The sequence below is a fragment of the Pelophylax lessonae genome, assembly GCF_965119305.1.
Source record: "Pelophylax lessonae genome assembly, chromosome: 6".
Lineage (NCBI taxonomy): Eukaryota > Metazoa > Chordata > Amphibia > Anura > Ranidae > Pelophylax > Pelophylax lessonae.
In genome coordinates, this window is record NC_138773.1 from 69,112,227 (window position 1) to 69,129,522 (window position 17,296).

A 17,296-nucleotide genomic window follows, 5' to 3' on the forward strand; every position below is an offset into this window, starting at 1 on the left:
GAAGGTGAAACCGGCTGGAGTGAGCATACCGCTGGATGGTGGGACAGGCGATTTTTAATAGCAGCTACAGTTTTTGTAGCTACTGACTTATGTTTTTTCACAGGAGACAATTAAAAATGTTGTCAAATTCCAATGTAAAATACAGATATTTACTGTTAAATGCAGGCTATATTTTTATGGAGCTTTTATAGTCCCCGGTCATATCTTGGCAGCCAAGGGCAGAGAATCCAAAAGGGCAGCCTTTTGCAGTAATGGTAGAGAGCTCAAAAGTATCAACAAAAACAAGCTCTGCCAAAGCAAAGGTGCCTTAAGAAAGACTCTCTCCATACCTTACCAAATACTGGTGTGGGGACACTCACAGGAAGATCCCTCATATCTGGCCAAGGAACTTTCCTATTGTTAAAAGCAGGGTTGCACCAATACTGGTTTTTTTTTTTTTTTTACTGGCAAGAACGAGAACCGACGCTTTTTGTCAAGCACTCACGGATACTGAGTATTGATACATTTGTGGTGCGATTTGAGCCAATACAAAATGAATGGGCTCAAATCGCACTGCAAAGAATCGCAAGCAATATGAAGAAGAATGAGGTGCGATTCCTGTCTGAATCGCACGCAGTTTCCGCACCTGTGTGACCCCAGGCTGAAATCACTATGACAAGCCTGGCTTCATACAGGAGCAGTGCAAGCATGTGATTCGGTCAGGAATTGCACCACATTCCTGTTTAAATTGCATGCGATTCTTTGCAGTGTGATTTGAGCCCATTCATTTTGTATGTGCTCCAATTGCACCACAAAAGGTATCAGAGCACTTTCATGAGTACGACTACTCGTGAAAATAAATACTCAGTATGGGCGCAACCCTAGTCGAAGGGATAGCATTCTTTTTGTTTTCACCCATAAAGTCCATCAGTTGTACCTACCAAGACAATACCTATAAGCTCATATCGCATTGGTACAGGACTCCGGTCACCCTGGTTAAGCTATTCTTAAAACAAAGACCTTTGCTGGTGCTGCCTGACACATAGGGGGTTGTTCTACATCTACCACACCTTACAAACGATACCCTCCTTTGATAACCCCACCACGGTCCTGTTAAACCCAACACCTTTATGGAAAGCGTTATCACAAGTCTTTACTCATCCACCTTTTAAACGTCACAAAGGCTTGCATACCAAGTCTGTGGAAACAACAACCCTCTCCCACAGTAACACAGGGGTTTCCACGGTGAACGATACTCCCCTGTGTTACTGTGGGGGTTTCCAGGGTGAACAATATACAAAATGGATGCAACTATTAACTTCCACCATGAAAGACCAAACTGAAGCTCCTACTGGGAACAGTTCCAACTATATACGATATTTCCTGAAGAAAACCTCTGGATATCCTCTCTGGTCCCCCAACCCCACTAACGAGATACTTCCTACTCCTTACTTTGACCCCGAACTCATTTATAAAAACAAAAATTGCAGTTCTATCGCTTAATTATTAACGAAACTATGGCACTTGATAATGAACACAATTTTCTATACCAAGTGATATTTTTTGGTGTATGGTTGCCACTATTACCTAATACTGTAGACCCTGTCTGTCTACATTTGAAAGTAACCTATTGCTATGTAGAATTCTGATGCGAACCTCTAACCATTTGAAAAAATTTAATTATAATTAAAAAAACTGCAGCCTGCATTTAACAATAAATACTGGTTTCTAACATTAGCATTTTACAACAATTTTAATAGTGCATTTACCAGGAAGTAAAAAGGACAGATAATCATCCATGCCTTTACATCCTGGTATTCTTTGCTGCCCTCCATGATGACATACGCACTCAACACTCGGGGCCCGGGGACTCATATTGTTTATATGAACACTCTAGCCCAGGGAATCCTATTGTTTACATGTTGCCATAGCCTGCACATCCAGCGCTTTTGGACTTGCCTGAAATCTTATGGGATATATGACTCAGATATAATTGTAATTATGTTTAAGGAGGGGGCAATAAGTAGGATTAAAAGTGGTGCAAAAAGAGGGTGGACGTCTGCATTGTAGTGCATAACAGAAAAGGTTATCTGTGACCAAAGACACCAATTCTTCCTATCTTGGGAATTAAAGTGGAGTTCCACCCGTTTTTTCAAACATTATAAAAATCGCTTTTATTCCCCAAATTATTACAGTTTTGGCAACTATTTTGCCGCGGCGAAATACGTCACTTCCTGTGTCCGCACAGGCTCCTGGGAGATGCGGCGAGATACGTCACTTCCTGTGCCCGCACGGGCTCCTGGGAGATGCGAGTCATCATTCCTTGGAGCCCGTGGGAAGGAAACATTGCGTTATTTCCAAATGACGCGTGGTAGGCGTTGCCAAGCATGGACGTTGGGTTTACATAACACAGAAGAGGCAGCGGCTGGTGGAGGAGGCTACAGTGGACTGCGTGCAAGGGAGTGCAAGGTGAGATCCATGTCCCTGTCTGTCTCTCCCCCCCTCTGTCTCTCTCTCTTCCCCCCCCCCCCCCTTCTGTCTGTTTCTCTCTCTCTCTGGGTAACCAGCAGCACCGCTTGGAGGAAGTAGTGACATGTGGGTTTCACGTGCCCACAATTAAGATGGGAGCCCGCTACTGATGTACAATAAAAGGTTAGTGTATTAGGAATGCAATTTATAAAACATTAGGAGATAGGAAAAACATTACATTTAGCAAATGCTGTTATCATTTGGGGAATATAATCAATTTTTATAATGTTAAAAAAAATGGGTGGAACTCTGCTTTAACAGCTATTACCCATCATCAAACATGCTGTAACCCGACAACCTATTACACAGTGTGCATGATGGGTTTTGATGTACAGAACCATTTATGTGCCAAGTTAAGAAGTGCTGTGTGGGGATCTTACCCGTTCCATCTTGAAGTTTCGGGCAAGGACATTCTTCTGGCTGGTGTCCAGGCCCTGGCAGCCAGAAAGAAACTCCGTTAAGAAGCCGGAAAAGAAAGTGCTGAAGTCCACGGATGCCATGTTATAGACAGCTATGCCAATCTCCTCCTGCAGGAGGTCATGGGACTTGTGAATGAGAACCTGGAGCAAAACACTGACAAACTGTGGCAGCATCATGGCCCGGAAGAGCTTCTACAAAAAGAAGAGAGTGTTAGATAACAAAGGGCTACAGCTACTCTAACAATAGGTGCTGTATGGAGTCTGGCAGTGTGGCTGGTAAATCTCAAGAAGCATGGATACCTGAAAGTAAATTCCCTACAATCTAAACGATCCAACATCCAAAATAACCTAACACCGCATCCTGAAACTACCACAATGCTATGGACACACCAATCTGCAGAAATTGATTAGTTCTTCCTTTATAGGGGAGGGGATTTTTTTTTTTTTCTAATTTCATACAGCCAGCCATCTTAAACAATCTTACAATTTGCCTTATTAAAGTAGAACTATGGCCTCCCATCAGAAAAAATGTGTGCAGCAGTTTTCTCTGGTTTCCTATATAGATCTACTGATCCTGTCAGTAAGTCCACCTTGTGTAGCTTGCTGTGATGGTATGGAAACAATGTTGCCCGGCTCCTGAATTCCCCCCCTCCATCTAGGAGGATTGGATCAGAGGGCAGTTGGGTGTAAATGGACTGCGGATTCCGGCTACATCGGCTAGTCCATAGAGCAAAGTGGGCTCGGTCTATGTCTGCTCTGCAGAAACTGAGCAGACACAGACCTGTCATCTGCCCACTCTGCTCTGATTAGCAGACAAATCCCTGCTGATCAAATTGGAGTCTGCCTGTGTGAAAGGGGCATAAAACAAAAGAGTGTTCCCCATTTTAAAATGGCTCTAAAGTGTGATTATAAACTAAGGCCGGCCATACACAGAGCAAATTTCTTTCCTGCAATCATGGGCTGCAGGAAAGAAAATCGCTCAATTCCCCCATAAACACATTGCTGATGCGGGAATCCCTCCTGACGGGCCACTGTCTTTTCCTGGCGGGGAAAACCATCTCCGCCGGAAGAAGACAGTGATTATTGCTAGTGGCTTTAGCAACCGTTCGCATTAGTCGCAGGTAAAAGGACTGGCCGCTAAGACAATGGGGTTGTTTTATGAAAACTGGGGAACAGAAAAATTACCAAAATAAAGTTGTCATCAGCAAACAAATTTTGCAATAAGTAAAATAACACAGAAAACACAACACTGATATTGGTGCTGATCACATCATGGAAACTACTACACCACGACTCACCTTGTGGTACAGTTTGTGTTTGCTGTTTAGGGTCTCCAGATAGTGGAGATTTTGTTTGAATAAATGTATGTCAGGCTGAAGGAAAGACTGTCCGAATGCCTAAAGAAAAAAAAAAATTATGATTCATCACATCTGACATTGTAGAGCTGCAGCCTTCTATAACCTCCCATTTATCTATAAGCACAACTGACAACAAGCCAGGTTTATTCAAATAAAAGGAAGACAAACCTGTGGAGGTCACAGCTACTGATTTTACAGTGTAAGCCCAGAGATTTAATCCCTTTCCTCCAAAGCTCCATTCAGTGCTCAGAGCCAAAAGAAGGTACTTTCAGAGCATGTGAGAGTGCTGGGCCAATGCGTTACGAATCTACTCTGGTGATATGTAGCTTACACTTGCTTTGCCCCAAGTGGATGAATGGAGCAGTGGGGGGAGAAAATAAGGCAGGTTATGTGTTGCTGGGGACGGGCAAGCTAAAGTGAACCGGTGTTTTGTCCATGCAAAGCAAGAGCAGGTCACTTTAAGGATAGCCCAAAAGACATAGCAAGGTTTTAACCCGAATAGATAGGGGAACAAAAGTCTTATCTTAGACAATGGGGCTTCAAGTGTCTGACCTCACAGAACTAAGATCGGAAGCCTAGCCCCAAAGGGTAAGCAAGTATTAAACCTCCAAGGTCTGCTCTGCCCCCCAGTGAATAGTAAAAAATATCAACAATGCTCAGCAACTGCGCAGGAAATGCACACATCTAGAAAGGCTAACCAACCAATCCCCATGCTGCGTGCCCTGAACGCAGCAGTCATTTTTTATTTGGGTTAGGCAATACTATAGCACCAACATTTCTGCTTCACTGAGGACACAATTTTGTGTTAGCTCTTGTCTGAAGTAGCTCACCATCTAATGTAATGATTCCAGCTCTGTTCTCACCTGCATCACTGCAATAAACTGAGCCTGATTCTCCATTGGCTCATCGCCGCCATCACGATGCACACTGGCCAAGACAGAAGAGCGATAGAAATACCTCCAGTTGTGATGTAAAAGCTGGAATAGGAGTTCGAACAGTTCGGCCTTCACATCTGGGGATGGGCGCTGAAGGAGGAACCAGGAAATTAGCACCAGATGTGAGACAGGAATACATAGCAATAACATGGGACTTTATGGTGTTGCAGAAGCAGAGATTTCTATGTGATGCACCAGATGCATGCTTACCTGTTTTAGGTAAGGTGACCAGATTTTTAAAATGAAATCCGGGGGTATATATATATATATTTTTTTTTTTATTGGCAAATGGCACAGGACTGCAGAATACACAGAACGCTGGGCACAGGACTGCATAATACACAGACCGCTTGGCACAGGACTGCATAATACACAGAGGGCTGGCTACAGGACCGCATTATACACAGAGCACTGGGCTGCATAATATACACAGCGCTGGGCACAGGACTGCATAATACACACAGCGCTGGGCACAGGACTGCATAATATACAGGAGGGTTTTAGTACAGGGTTCAGAGGTTTGCTATGCACAGAGAACACTTCTGCCCCCACATCCATAGCTCATCTCTGCACCCTTCTCCTACAGATTATGTCTGCAGCCACCTCTTAGTCCTTCCCCCACAACAGCTAAACTCTCCATATCGCTCTGACCCATGCACCCCTACTGCCCTCATCTGTGTAGAAACAGACCCCCCCCCCCCAATCTGCTCACCTCACATTCTCAACCCTCCACACAGTCAATTTTTGGCTCTGCCTCTCCTTCACTGAGCAGCAGCAGGAGCTGCAGTGAGATTGTCCAGCAGGGGGCGTCTGCATCTGAGCCACCAGGCTGTTTCTCAGCCAACATGGGATGCCCTGTCTACAATAATCCAGCCCTGAATCAGGGGACAGACTTGGAGCGGGGGACAGTGTCCTCAAGCTGGGGACGTCTGGTCAACCTAGTTTTAGGTTCATTCATACCACTGCAAGAGACTTCAGTGTGGCCTGGCTAAAATTCTGATTCCCTCTCTTTACAATTAATAAAAATGTATTGCTGTAGATCCATAGCAGTAATTATCTCACCCCCCCCCCCCCCCACCACCACCCTGATCCTCCTGGCGCTGTTTACCCATAGAGGGGAAAATGAGGAGCCCAAAGAATCCCCTTTAAAAAAACAAAATAAACGCTGCTACAGGAGCCCCGTGTTGGTCATATAACCAAATGCAGAGACATTGGTCAGGTGGTTGAAAGAAAGGAAAAATGTCTGAGTCAATTGGCTGGCTGTAGTCAAAAAATAAACACTGGGGGAAGGATTCTAGGATTCAATTACAGGTTCAATTAAAGTGAATCTTTCGGGTCATAAAACTCTACAAAACAGTACCTCCAATGTGGGGCCCCTGAATCCCCCCACTGGTGGGAGAACGGTTGGTTTAAAAACTTTACAGTAGACCTACAGGGGGAGAGTTACTAAAACTGATGCACACAGAATTTGGTGCAGATGTGCCTAGTAACCAATCAGCTTCTAAATTTTGTCAAAGCTTAAAGCGTTTGTTATCCCAACACTTTATATTCCTGATACGAGTTTGCTGTACCATGTACTTGTATGCTAATGTATCCTGTTCTCTTTGTATTGCTTCCTTTATGTGAAATCCCTGGTGTTCCTGCCAGTCCCTCTGCTTTCCTATTAAAACGGACCACACTAAGCAGGAGAGCACATGTGGTCAGTTCTCTAGCTATTTTGGGAACTCCGTGTGCTCTCCTCCAATGATTAGACTTGTCCTGACACGCCCCCACTGCACAGCCATTCACTGAGACGCTCAGTGTGTTACTGCTTCTCCTCCCCCTAGCTCTTAAGCAGCTTAAATCATAAGGAATGTGATCACTAAAAAAATAAAAAAAATAATATATGGAAAAGGGGTATTTGTATATTTTTTTCTATCTATACAAAAATGTTTTGCCTTTCATTTCGATTTTAAACTGAATGGGTTGTTTTACAAAGGTGATTGTTTCTAATCTCTATAATTGAACAAGCTGCAGTTAGAAGCGGATTGGTTACTATGCAGAGCTGCACCAGATTCTGTGTGCACCAGTTTTAGTAAATCTCCCCCATAATGCCATATCTTACCATTTCCATTCCCCTAATTCTGACCCTCCTGTTAACTTCATGTACAAGGGATATAGTTGTTTAATATACTGCCATCTTGTGGTCATTTCGGTTACTGCATCTTTTTCAGTGTTCCCTCCTATTCTATGATGTATTTCCCCTTCCTGTTTAGTTAGTGTGGAGGAGAAAATAAAGTACTGAGTGCAGAACCACGTCGTGTCTGTGGAGTTTATCATTGGTAGCAGAGGATGGTTTCCAACTATAGAGTACCACCTAAGTTTGACTAAATCAGACCATACGAGTGCTGGAAAAATGAAATTAGTATTTGGAAACTTGTTACGGATTTGGACAAGAAGAAGCAGGCACTAGCGGTGGTGTTAGGGCTCGAGGGGCGAGCCAGAGAGACCGTTTTGGAAATACCCGCAAGCGATCTGAATGAAGACAATGGTATGGAAACCTTGTTAGCTAAGCTGGACTCTGTATTCTTGAGAGAAGAAAAAGACCGCGCTTATGAAGCGTACTCTCATTTCGACTCGATTTCCAAAGACCGCGCGATGTCCATGGCAGACTACATCATAGACTTTAAACAGAGATACAACCGCATGAAGAAATACAACATGACCTTGCCTGACGCTGTGTTAGCGTTTAAACTACTGGACACGGCTTGTCTTGAAGAGAAGAGTAGGCAGCTAGCACTTACAGCGTGCACGGATTTAACATTTGCATCCATGAAGTCAGCGTTAAAACGGATTTTCGGAGGAAAAACCAGTGGAGCAAGTGGAGGCAGCTTGACTCAAGATGCGGCGTTTTTCACGGAGCAGAGGCCACCAGGTAAATTCAGACGGAACAACAGCCAGTCACAGAGTAGACAGTGGCAGCCACAGCAAGGTACAAACCCGCTTGACAAATATGGTAAACGAACAAAATGCGTAATTTGTCAGAGCACGTACCTTTGGGCCAAAGACTGTCCTCATCAGAGAAATGAAGTAAAGCTAGCAGAAGATGAAAATGTCGAAGAGTGTAACATTACACTGTTTACAAAAGTTATGACGGACTCGGAGATCTTCCTAACTGAATCACTGGGATCAGCTATCATTGACACAGCATGCACACGTACTGTTTGTGGTGAAAAGTGGCTGGATAGTTACATGAAAGACCTGAGCCAAAGCCAAATAAACTGATGCAAACAGAATCTTCAAGCTGTAGACCTTTCAGATTTGGTGATGGTCAGGTGGTACACTCCTACAGAAAGGTAAAGCTTCCCGCTAAGATCGGACCAACAAAATGTCACATTGAAACGGAAGTTGTTCTTGTTGATATCCCTTTACTGCTGAGCAAAATGGCTCTAAAGAGAGCAGGAACTGTTTTAGACATGGAGAATGACAAAGTTGTCATGTTCAAGCAACCAGTGCCTCTTGAGCTCACTAGTTCAGGACACTACTGTGTCGACATTAGAGATGGTAATACTGAAGTGGACACCAATGTAAGTGAAGTCCTTGTCATCACAGCAGAGATGTCTACAAAAGAGAAGCGTAAAATTCTCCTGAAGCTTCACAAACAGTTTGGCCATGCCTCTGCAGACCGGCTGCAGAGGCTTATCCTCAGCTCTGGAAATACTGACAAAGACTATCCAGTTATTCTGCAAGAGATTATCCGTGACTGTGAGGTATGTCAAAGATATAATAGGACAAAGCTCAGGCCTGCTGTGGGTTTGCCTTTAGCCTCAGAGTACAATGAGACGGTGGCAATGGATTTACATGAGCTGGAACCTGGCATATGGTACCTCCACATCATCGACCATTTCACACGCTTCAGCGGTGGAAACATTGTGAGAACAAAGAAAGCCTCTGAAATTGTCAACTCTTTCATTCACTCGTGGATAAGTGTTCATGGTGCCCCAAAACGGATATACACTGACAACGGTGGTGAGTTCAATAATGAGGAGATAAGAGAGATGGCAGAAAAATTCAACATTGAGATGAAGACCACAGCGGCATACAGTCCTTGGAGCAATGGGCTGCTGGAGAGACACAACATGACTCTGACTGAGATTCTTCTGAAGGTGAAAAGGGAAAACGGTGTGGCTGGCAGACTGCTCTAGACTGGCCAAGAACAGTATGATTAATGTGCATGGTTATAGTTCACACCAGCTGGTGTTTGGTCACAGTCCTAATCTTCCCTCCATTTTGGTTAATAAACTGCCTGCTCTAGAAGGCACTTCTATGAGTACTAGAGTAGGACAGCACCTAGCAGCATTGCATGCTTCCAGAAGAGCATTCACAGAGGTGGAATGCTCAGAAAGAATAAAAAGAGCTTTACAAAAGCAGCTTAGGCCTACAGATGAAAAGTATGAGACAGGAGACAGAGTGTACTACAAACGAGCAGACAGTACAGAGTGGAAAGGTCCTGCTGTAGTTATCGGTCAAGATGGCTCTGTAGTGTTTGTCAGACATGGTGGTATCCTTGTCAGAGTACACCAGTCCAGGCTGAATAAAGTTAATGCACAGGATGGGGATACACTTGTACTACCTGATATTCCTGGAGATAGTACAGAAAAAGAAAATGTAATACACACTGATATGTCAGAAAATTCAGATGATGAAATGAGTGTTAATAGAGAAGTGCAAATCCATGAAAACACAGAAACAGATGATAGAGAAGATGTGAGACAAACTAATGAGAGGGATGCTACTAATACAGTGGGTTCCACGGGTGTCAAACTGAAAACAGGTCAGACAGTGACATTTACAAACAGAAATGATGAGACAAAACACACGGCCAGAGTTTTAGGCAGAGCAGGGAAAGCAAAAGGGCAATATAGAAACTGGTACAATGTGCAGTATCTTGAACCAAATGGCAACGAGGGTCAAAAGGAAGCTTTAGACATGTCACAAGTTGATGATCTTCTCACTGAATGTGAGAACACCGATGGCGATGTACTTATTACCAAAGACATCTCTTTTGATGCTGCTAAACAGCAAGAGATTGACAACTGGCAAAATAATAATGTTTATGAAGAAGTCACAGACAAAGGTCAGAAATGTATCTCTACTAGATGGATCTGTACATTAAAGGAAACTTCTAGTGGTGTTGTTCCCAAAGCCCGCCTTGTGGCGAGAGGTTTTGAAGAAGTCAATATGCATGAATTACAGAAAGATTCTCCCACATGTGCATCAGAATCACTCAGGCTCCTGTTAGCTGTTATTTGTCAAAACAAATGGCAAGTGAACTCTATGGATATTAAGTCTGCTTTTTTGCAGGGAATGGAACTCTCAAGAGACATTTACATTCATCCCCCACCAGAAGCGAGCTTGGCCAATGTGTTGTGGAAACTAAAGAAATGTGTGTATGGACTTGCAGATGCTTCCCTCTACTGGTACAACAAGGTCAAAGAACTCATGCTGAAAAGTGGGGGTAAAATGTCACGGGTTGATCCTGCAGTGTTTTATTGGCAGAATGAGCAGTCTGAGGTAACAGGAGTACTGGCATGCCATGTGGATGATTTTTTTTGGGCAGGTTCAGAGCATTTTGTAACCAATGTCATCCCTGTGCTTAAATCTGCATTTCACGTGGGTCGTGAAGAGTGTGAGAGTTTTTCATATGTGGGGATGAACATTGCTACTGTGGGTGGTGTAGTACAGGTGCATCAGCACAGTTATATTGAAAACCTACAACCAATTCATTTGCAGGCAACACGTGCTGTACAGAGAGAGGCCCCACTGAATGAGAAAGAAAGAGAACAACTCAGATCCAAAATAGGACAGGTTCTGTGGGTTGCTAAACAAACAAGACCAGATGTTATGTTTGACACATGTAGCCTAGCATCCAACATTAAGAATGCTATTGTTCAGTCCATACATGAAGTGAACAAAGTGATCCGTAAACTTAAGTCAGAGAAGGTAACACTTAAATTTCAATACTTGGGTAACAGTGAGGATTTGAGTTTGGTAGTATTCAGTGATGCTTCACTGGGCAATCTTCCAGATGGAGGTACACAGGGTGGGGCTCTAATTGCCCTCATGGAAAAATCAGGAAAGTTCTCCCCACTGTTTTGGCAATCTAAAAAAAATTAGACGTGTGGTAAGAAGCACACTGGCAGGAGAAACCCTTGCCATGTCAGATGGTATTGACAATGCTATGTTCTTGGCTATGCTCTACTCTGAACTCACTACTGGTAAAGCTGATCTTAATGCTCTTCCTCTTGTCTGTGTTACTGATAACCATTCCCTGTTTGACGCTCTTAAGTCTACAAAACAGGTCACAGAGAAGAGACTAAGATTAAAAATAAGCGGTGTCAAAGAGCTCATACATGCTAATAAAATCAAAGAAGTGCGTTGGTCAACAGCCAAGTCACAACTTGCTGACTGTTTGACAAAAAAAGGTGCTTCCTCTCTTATGCTTCTTAAAGCGCTGTATGAGGGTGTATGGAAACTGTAAAATCTGGTCCATTGAGCATATATCTTGGTATTTTTTTTTGTTTGTTTAAATACGCAAACTCACTTGAATGATACTGTGTTCTGAAAATCTTTTTTGTGTGACAATGTTTTATGTCAAACTCACCCGTTCTTTTTTTTATCTTAAGAAGAGAGTGAGATTGTTAACTTCATGTACAAGGGATATAGTTGTTTAATATACTGCCATCTTGTGGTCATTTCGGTTACTGCATCGTTTTCAGTGTTCCCTCCTATTCTATGATGTATTTCCCCTTCCTGTTTAGTTAGTGTGGAGGAGAAAATAAATTACTGAGTGCAGAACCACGTCGTGTCTGTGGAGTTTATCACCTCCAACCACAGTAAATTCAATGCTCCACATGGACATGATGTCCAAGGCATTGGTCATGAGACCAAAATAAATGAGGTTTAAAGCCCAACTCCAGGAACACTATGACTAAATAAAAAAACTATTTCTTTTACTGATGCAGTGGCTGTTCACACTATAAAAACTGTATGCAGCAGCACTGTGATCCATGATAAAGGCTTAAGAGTCCCAGCTCAGGCTGTCAAGGTCCGATAAGTTGGATGCCACTGACTGGTGAGGGTGCAGGCTGAGAAGAGGTCTGTCCAGACCAAAAGAACGCTGCAGAAATAGGAAGAGAGAGCCTGGCTGCCGCACACCTCACGCGGCCCGAGTGGTTAGCAAGTAAAAGCAACCTCAGCTCAAATCATCCAGGCCATATCTCAAACATGTTTCACCCCATCTCGGGGCTTAATCATGGAGATTCACTCAGGCTGGGTGAGGTATGCGGCTGGCCATCTCTTCCTATTTCTGTATGCAGCATCAGCTAGCTACAGTATACAGCACTGTGTTCTGGGAGCAGTACAGTGACTTCCTGTTCCCGGAACAAAATCGAGTTGGGCTGAGTGCTGCTCAGCCATCCATAGGAAGCTTTGTATTTTTATGAATGAATACAAGGCTTCCTCTGATTTGCTGTTGTGGAGAGGCATATGGATGACTTCCTGTTCCAGGAACAAAATCGAGTTGGGCTGAGTGCTGCTCAGCCATTCATAGGAAGCTTTGTATTTTTATGAATGAATACAAGGCTTCCTCTGATTTGCTGTTGTGGAGAGGCATATGGATGACTTCACTGCATGGATTAGTAAGGGAAATAGTTCATTTGGGTCAGCTTGGTTTAAAGGAACTATTTGAAGTCATAGTATTCCTGAGGTTAGGCTTTAAAGGACTGATTGTACAAGAAGAGCCAGCCAATTGGCTTAACCAGTGATCCTCCCCTTTGAGTGAGATCATCTGACCAATGCTTTGTTTTATGCATCATAGGTCTGCAAACCTTTGTGAGCTGGCAGGTAAACTACATAAAGGCTTATATCAAAGTATGCTCTGCAACCGAACCCAGGTAAGCATATAAACTGAGCAAGGGAGAAATCCTGCCAAATGAAAGACAAGTGAGAAACTACACATGAAACACATACCTCAGCGATAATGGGGTACAGCTGTTCCATGCACAGGGACAGTATACTGGGCAGGAACGGCTTGAAGGCCTGGCCAGGTTCCTGCACTACAACTTGCAGGATCTTTAGAAACTTCTCCACCACATGGCACCCCGCGCTGCCCTCCTGCAGGATACTTTCTGCCAGCTGTTGCCTGCCAGAAGGAGAGATAATGGGTGGTTCAGTCAGTAAAGTTTTTCCAGCTGCTTTTCACAGGAGTACATGGCTTATAGGAGAGAAAAGGTGGAACAGGCCCTGGAAAATGTATGAAAATAACCTCTCCATACACAAATTACTTTAGACCCTAACCCAGAAGAACCGTGCAGATAAGGAATTCGAACTGTTAAAGCTGTTTTAAAGGCAACATTTTTTCCTTTAAATTAAAATAATAAACATGTTATACTCACCTGCTCTGTGCAATGGTTTTGCACAGAGCAGCCACCAACCTCCTCTTCTGGGGTCCCACACTAGTGATCTTGGCTCCCCCATTTGCCCCATTAGCATTATGCAGGCTTGATCCTGAGCTGTACTGTGTGCGTCCATTGACACACACAGTGTGCAACTCAGCCCTACCCAACTGCTCTCAGAATTTGACTGACAGCAGCAGGAGCCAATGGCTGCAGATGTTCTCAGCCAAGCTTGTGGGAGCAGGAGAGAGAAGAGACCAGCAGATGGGCACAGCACTGGATCGATACAGGTAAGTATTTAGGAAGGGGAATGGCACAGCAAGTGTCAATTTGTTTTTACCTTAATGCAGGGAATGCAACGGGGGGGGGGGTTAGGAAAGAAGGTTTTCACCTATAGAATAACTTTAAGGCCTCATGTACACTACAGTTCCTAAACATGAGTTTCTTTTGCCTTTTTTTAATCAAAGCTCCCAAACTCAACTCCATAAAAGCCTATGTGTCCATGCAGACATAGGCTTTTACTAGAGTTTAGGAGCTGCTGGTCTTAGGGGAGCTTCAACCTCCCTCAAGCTCACTCCCTGAATACGGAAGAATCTATTTCAGGATAGGAAGGTTTTGAGCACCGGCTGTTGGAAAAACGCAAACCTTGGCAAAATCACGGTAAAATCGCAGAGCGATTTTGCCATGCTTTCCTGTGGTCAATGTAGGCTGTATGTATATGAAGCCTAACTTTTCTGATATGTGGGTAATTAGGCCAATAACTCAACATTATAGCCAGGCATCTAGCAATTTAAAGAGACACTGGTACTATTGCCCATTCAGGACAAAGTAACAGTGTCTGTGAAAAGGCTCTCCATCTCTCCAATGCTCCTTCCTTTACCTTAGCTGGTACAGAATCTTGAGCTTCTGGGTATGGGGTAACATGTAACCGTTCAATGGTCTAGCAGCCAATCCCTAGGTCTAAGCACTGTCAGGTGATGGAAGAGTAAAGTCTCCAACACTAGTTAACATTGGGTATTTTGGCAACAGAGAAAGTCAAAGTGGAAAGGTGAGTAATACTTGGTTGTAGAATGGTGCTTCCTTACCCACGTGCTGACCGCAATATTTATTACACACACATACACATTATATAAATATATATATATATATATATATATATATATAATATATATACACACACACACATGCTGCGGCTTGCAAGTAGTTTACCGGGGTTATGGCTGAAGCTCTCTCATGAAAACAGTCGAGCAACCAATTAGCCCCATTTTTACCAGTACACCCAGAAAATGATCTGACAGTTCGGGCAGCTGGCCACTGAGGTGACCAAAGACCAGATCGCCTCTATAATCTTGGACGTTACTTCTGGTCTAGGGTGAAAGTAAACCATTTTTTTTCTTTAAGCAAAAGATAAAACATTTTTTTGATGTTGGGGGAAGGGATGATTTCTCCCAATTTGTCCTCCCCGTCGTCAATGCAATATGTTATATATTTATGCCTGTCATCTCCCATGGCATCTTGTTATATAATGCTCCGTAGTGGTTATATCTTTACCATGTCTGTATGCTCCTTATTGACTAATGTATTGTATTTGAGACCGTTTTTAGTCATTTTGTCTTGTTTTTACAATAAAGCACCAAAAAAAAAAAAAAAAAATGTATTTTTCCAAAATTGCTTTTAAAAAAAACGCTGCGCAGATACCATGACATAAAAATTGCAACAATTGCCATTTTATTCTTTCTGGTCTCTGCTAAAAAATATATATCTAATGTTTGGGGGCTCTAAGTAATTGTCTAGCAAAAAATACTGATTTAAACTTGTAAACAAAAAGTGCCAGGAAAGGCTTTGAGAAGAAGTGGTTATACTGTCCTCCCTACACATTGACAGTGAAAACTTTAACATTTCTATGTAAACTAAAATCTGGGTATCTGATAGGGTTCCTGAGTCACACGGACTTTAACGACCCTGAACCTTGGCTCATTAGACACAAAAAGGCCCAATCGACTCAATCAGCAGCGGGCTTGTAATTTGCCATTAAACGTGGAACATCATGAAGTGAATTCACTAGCTTACAGAACTGCTAAAAAGAGCGTTTGGGTAGGCACCATTCTTGCTTAGAATTGTGCCGGATAGACGGCGCTGTGCGATTACCTGGTGAACATGTTGAGGAAGGTTTGTATAATTTGCTCAGTAAACGGGACTCCCATTTGTACCCGAAGTCCTTGAAACAAGGCCAAGAAGAAGCTCAGCATTTCCTCTGTCACATCTATAAAGAAAGAGACAGTGGTGTGTTATTTACACCAAATTCTATATTATTACATAGAGGCTTGATTTGGCATGAAATAGACAAGGAGCACTGCACCGCAGCAACCAATCATTCCTAAATGCTATCAGTGTTTTACAGCGAAGAAACACTTAAGTGATTGTTGTGGGTTAACTGTACGTCACTATATACCTGAGGTTAATCTGGTTTGGCTTAAATAGCCTATAAATATTATAAATTACTGTTGGCTCACTGCCAACACCATCTAGTACTAAATCTCATTAAAAAGGAACACCCCCCCACAGTAAAGATATCAGAGTAGCCGCAGCAGCCACCTTGTTTTAATAGGTGCCTTATTAGATGCTCATCACTTTAAAACCTTTATTAAAGTGGATGCCAGAGGACCCGACATGGTATGACTGACCCAGAACAAGCATGTAGTGAAGAATAAGTGCAGTTCAGGAGCACGCCTGAAAAAACAAGTCTGCAATTTCCAGTCTCATATTTCTACCTCCATATATACTTAATAGAAAGAAACTTGAGATTTAAACAGGACTTCCAGTTTTACAGTAACACTCAGTCTGCATTTGACCTCTTCCCCCAGTACAGATAAAGTAAGAGCCTCATTTAGCTGCTCAGAGGACTGCAGTCTGCTCCTGTCTGACAATGCACTCGCTGTATGTTACAGGCTCTGCAGTACCAGATTCCACCAGCAGGTGACATTACAAGCGGTGGTTCCACGGTTCAGCGACACCTGGGTACAAAAAACAAAAGTGGACAACATTTGGTATATGAAAGTAGAGATTGCTACCTACCAGACTGGTGGATGTACGTTGGGAAGAGGGTGAGTGACAGTTGGGCTGCCTCCTGCATGGACTGGTAACAGATCTGCCGGGACTTGGTGCCCTCACTGGAGATACTCTCCACAATATCCCTCAGCACGCCCAACGTCTGACAGATGACACGCTTAGCTAGGAGAAGAAGACATAGATGTGTAAGGTCAGGGCACAAAACACTTGTATGAACAGTCTAGCAAGATATTTATTAGAGACTCGGGAGGATTAAAAATCGGTCTGTCAAGTTTTTATTGCTGTCTGATGCCAGCTAGAGAGAGTTTCTCACTTCCTATCCCTGTGACACCAAGACAAGGAACAAGTGGAACAGTTATAACTGGGTCAGGAAAACACAGACAGTAAGAATGACCTGAGAGATGGGCTAAACCTTCCACATTTTATTGAAAAAGGAAGAAAGGGAAATATATCCAATGGAAACGCCACAAACCCTTCATAACTTAAGGTACAGTGAATGTCGGTTTAGCAGATATTCACACTGCATGCAACCGGTGACGTCACCGGCGCAAGCGCTCTGAAGGGATGATATA

The 17,296-nt window shown here is 43.2% G+C and overlaps 1 protein-coding gene across 1 annotated transcript in view; it reads right to left on the reverse strand.

Moving 5' to 3' along the window:
• Positions 1-17,296, reverse strand: part of XPO6 (exportin 6) — a 101,069-nt gene that overhangs the window by 2,127 nt on the left and 81,646 nt on the right. The window contains exons 18-23 of the mRNA XM_082261853.1: positions 16,731-16,886; positions 15,804-15,918; positions 13,231-13,402; positions 5,149-5,310; positions 4,226-4,324; positions 2,889-3,119 (exon numbers count right to left, since the gene is read on the reverse strand). Of these exons, the coding sequence (XP_082117979.1) occupies positions 2,889-3,119; positions 4,226-4,324; positions 5,149-5,310; positions 13,231-13,402; positions 15,804-15,918; positions 16,731-16,886 (935 nt within the window). The remainder of the gene's footprint in view (positions 1-2,888; positions 3,120-4,225; positions 4,325-5,148; positions 5,311-13,230; positions 13,403-15,803; positions 15,919-16,730; positions 16,887-17,296) is intronic.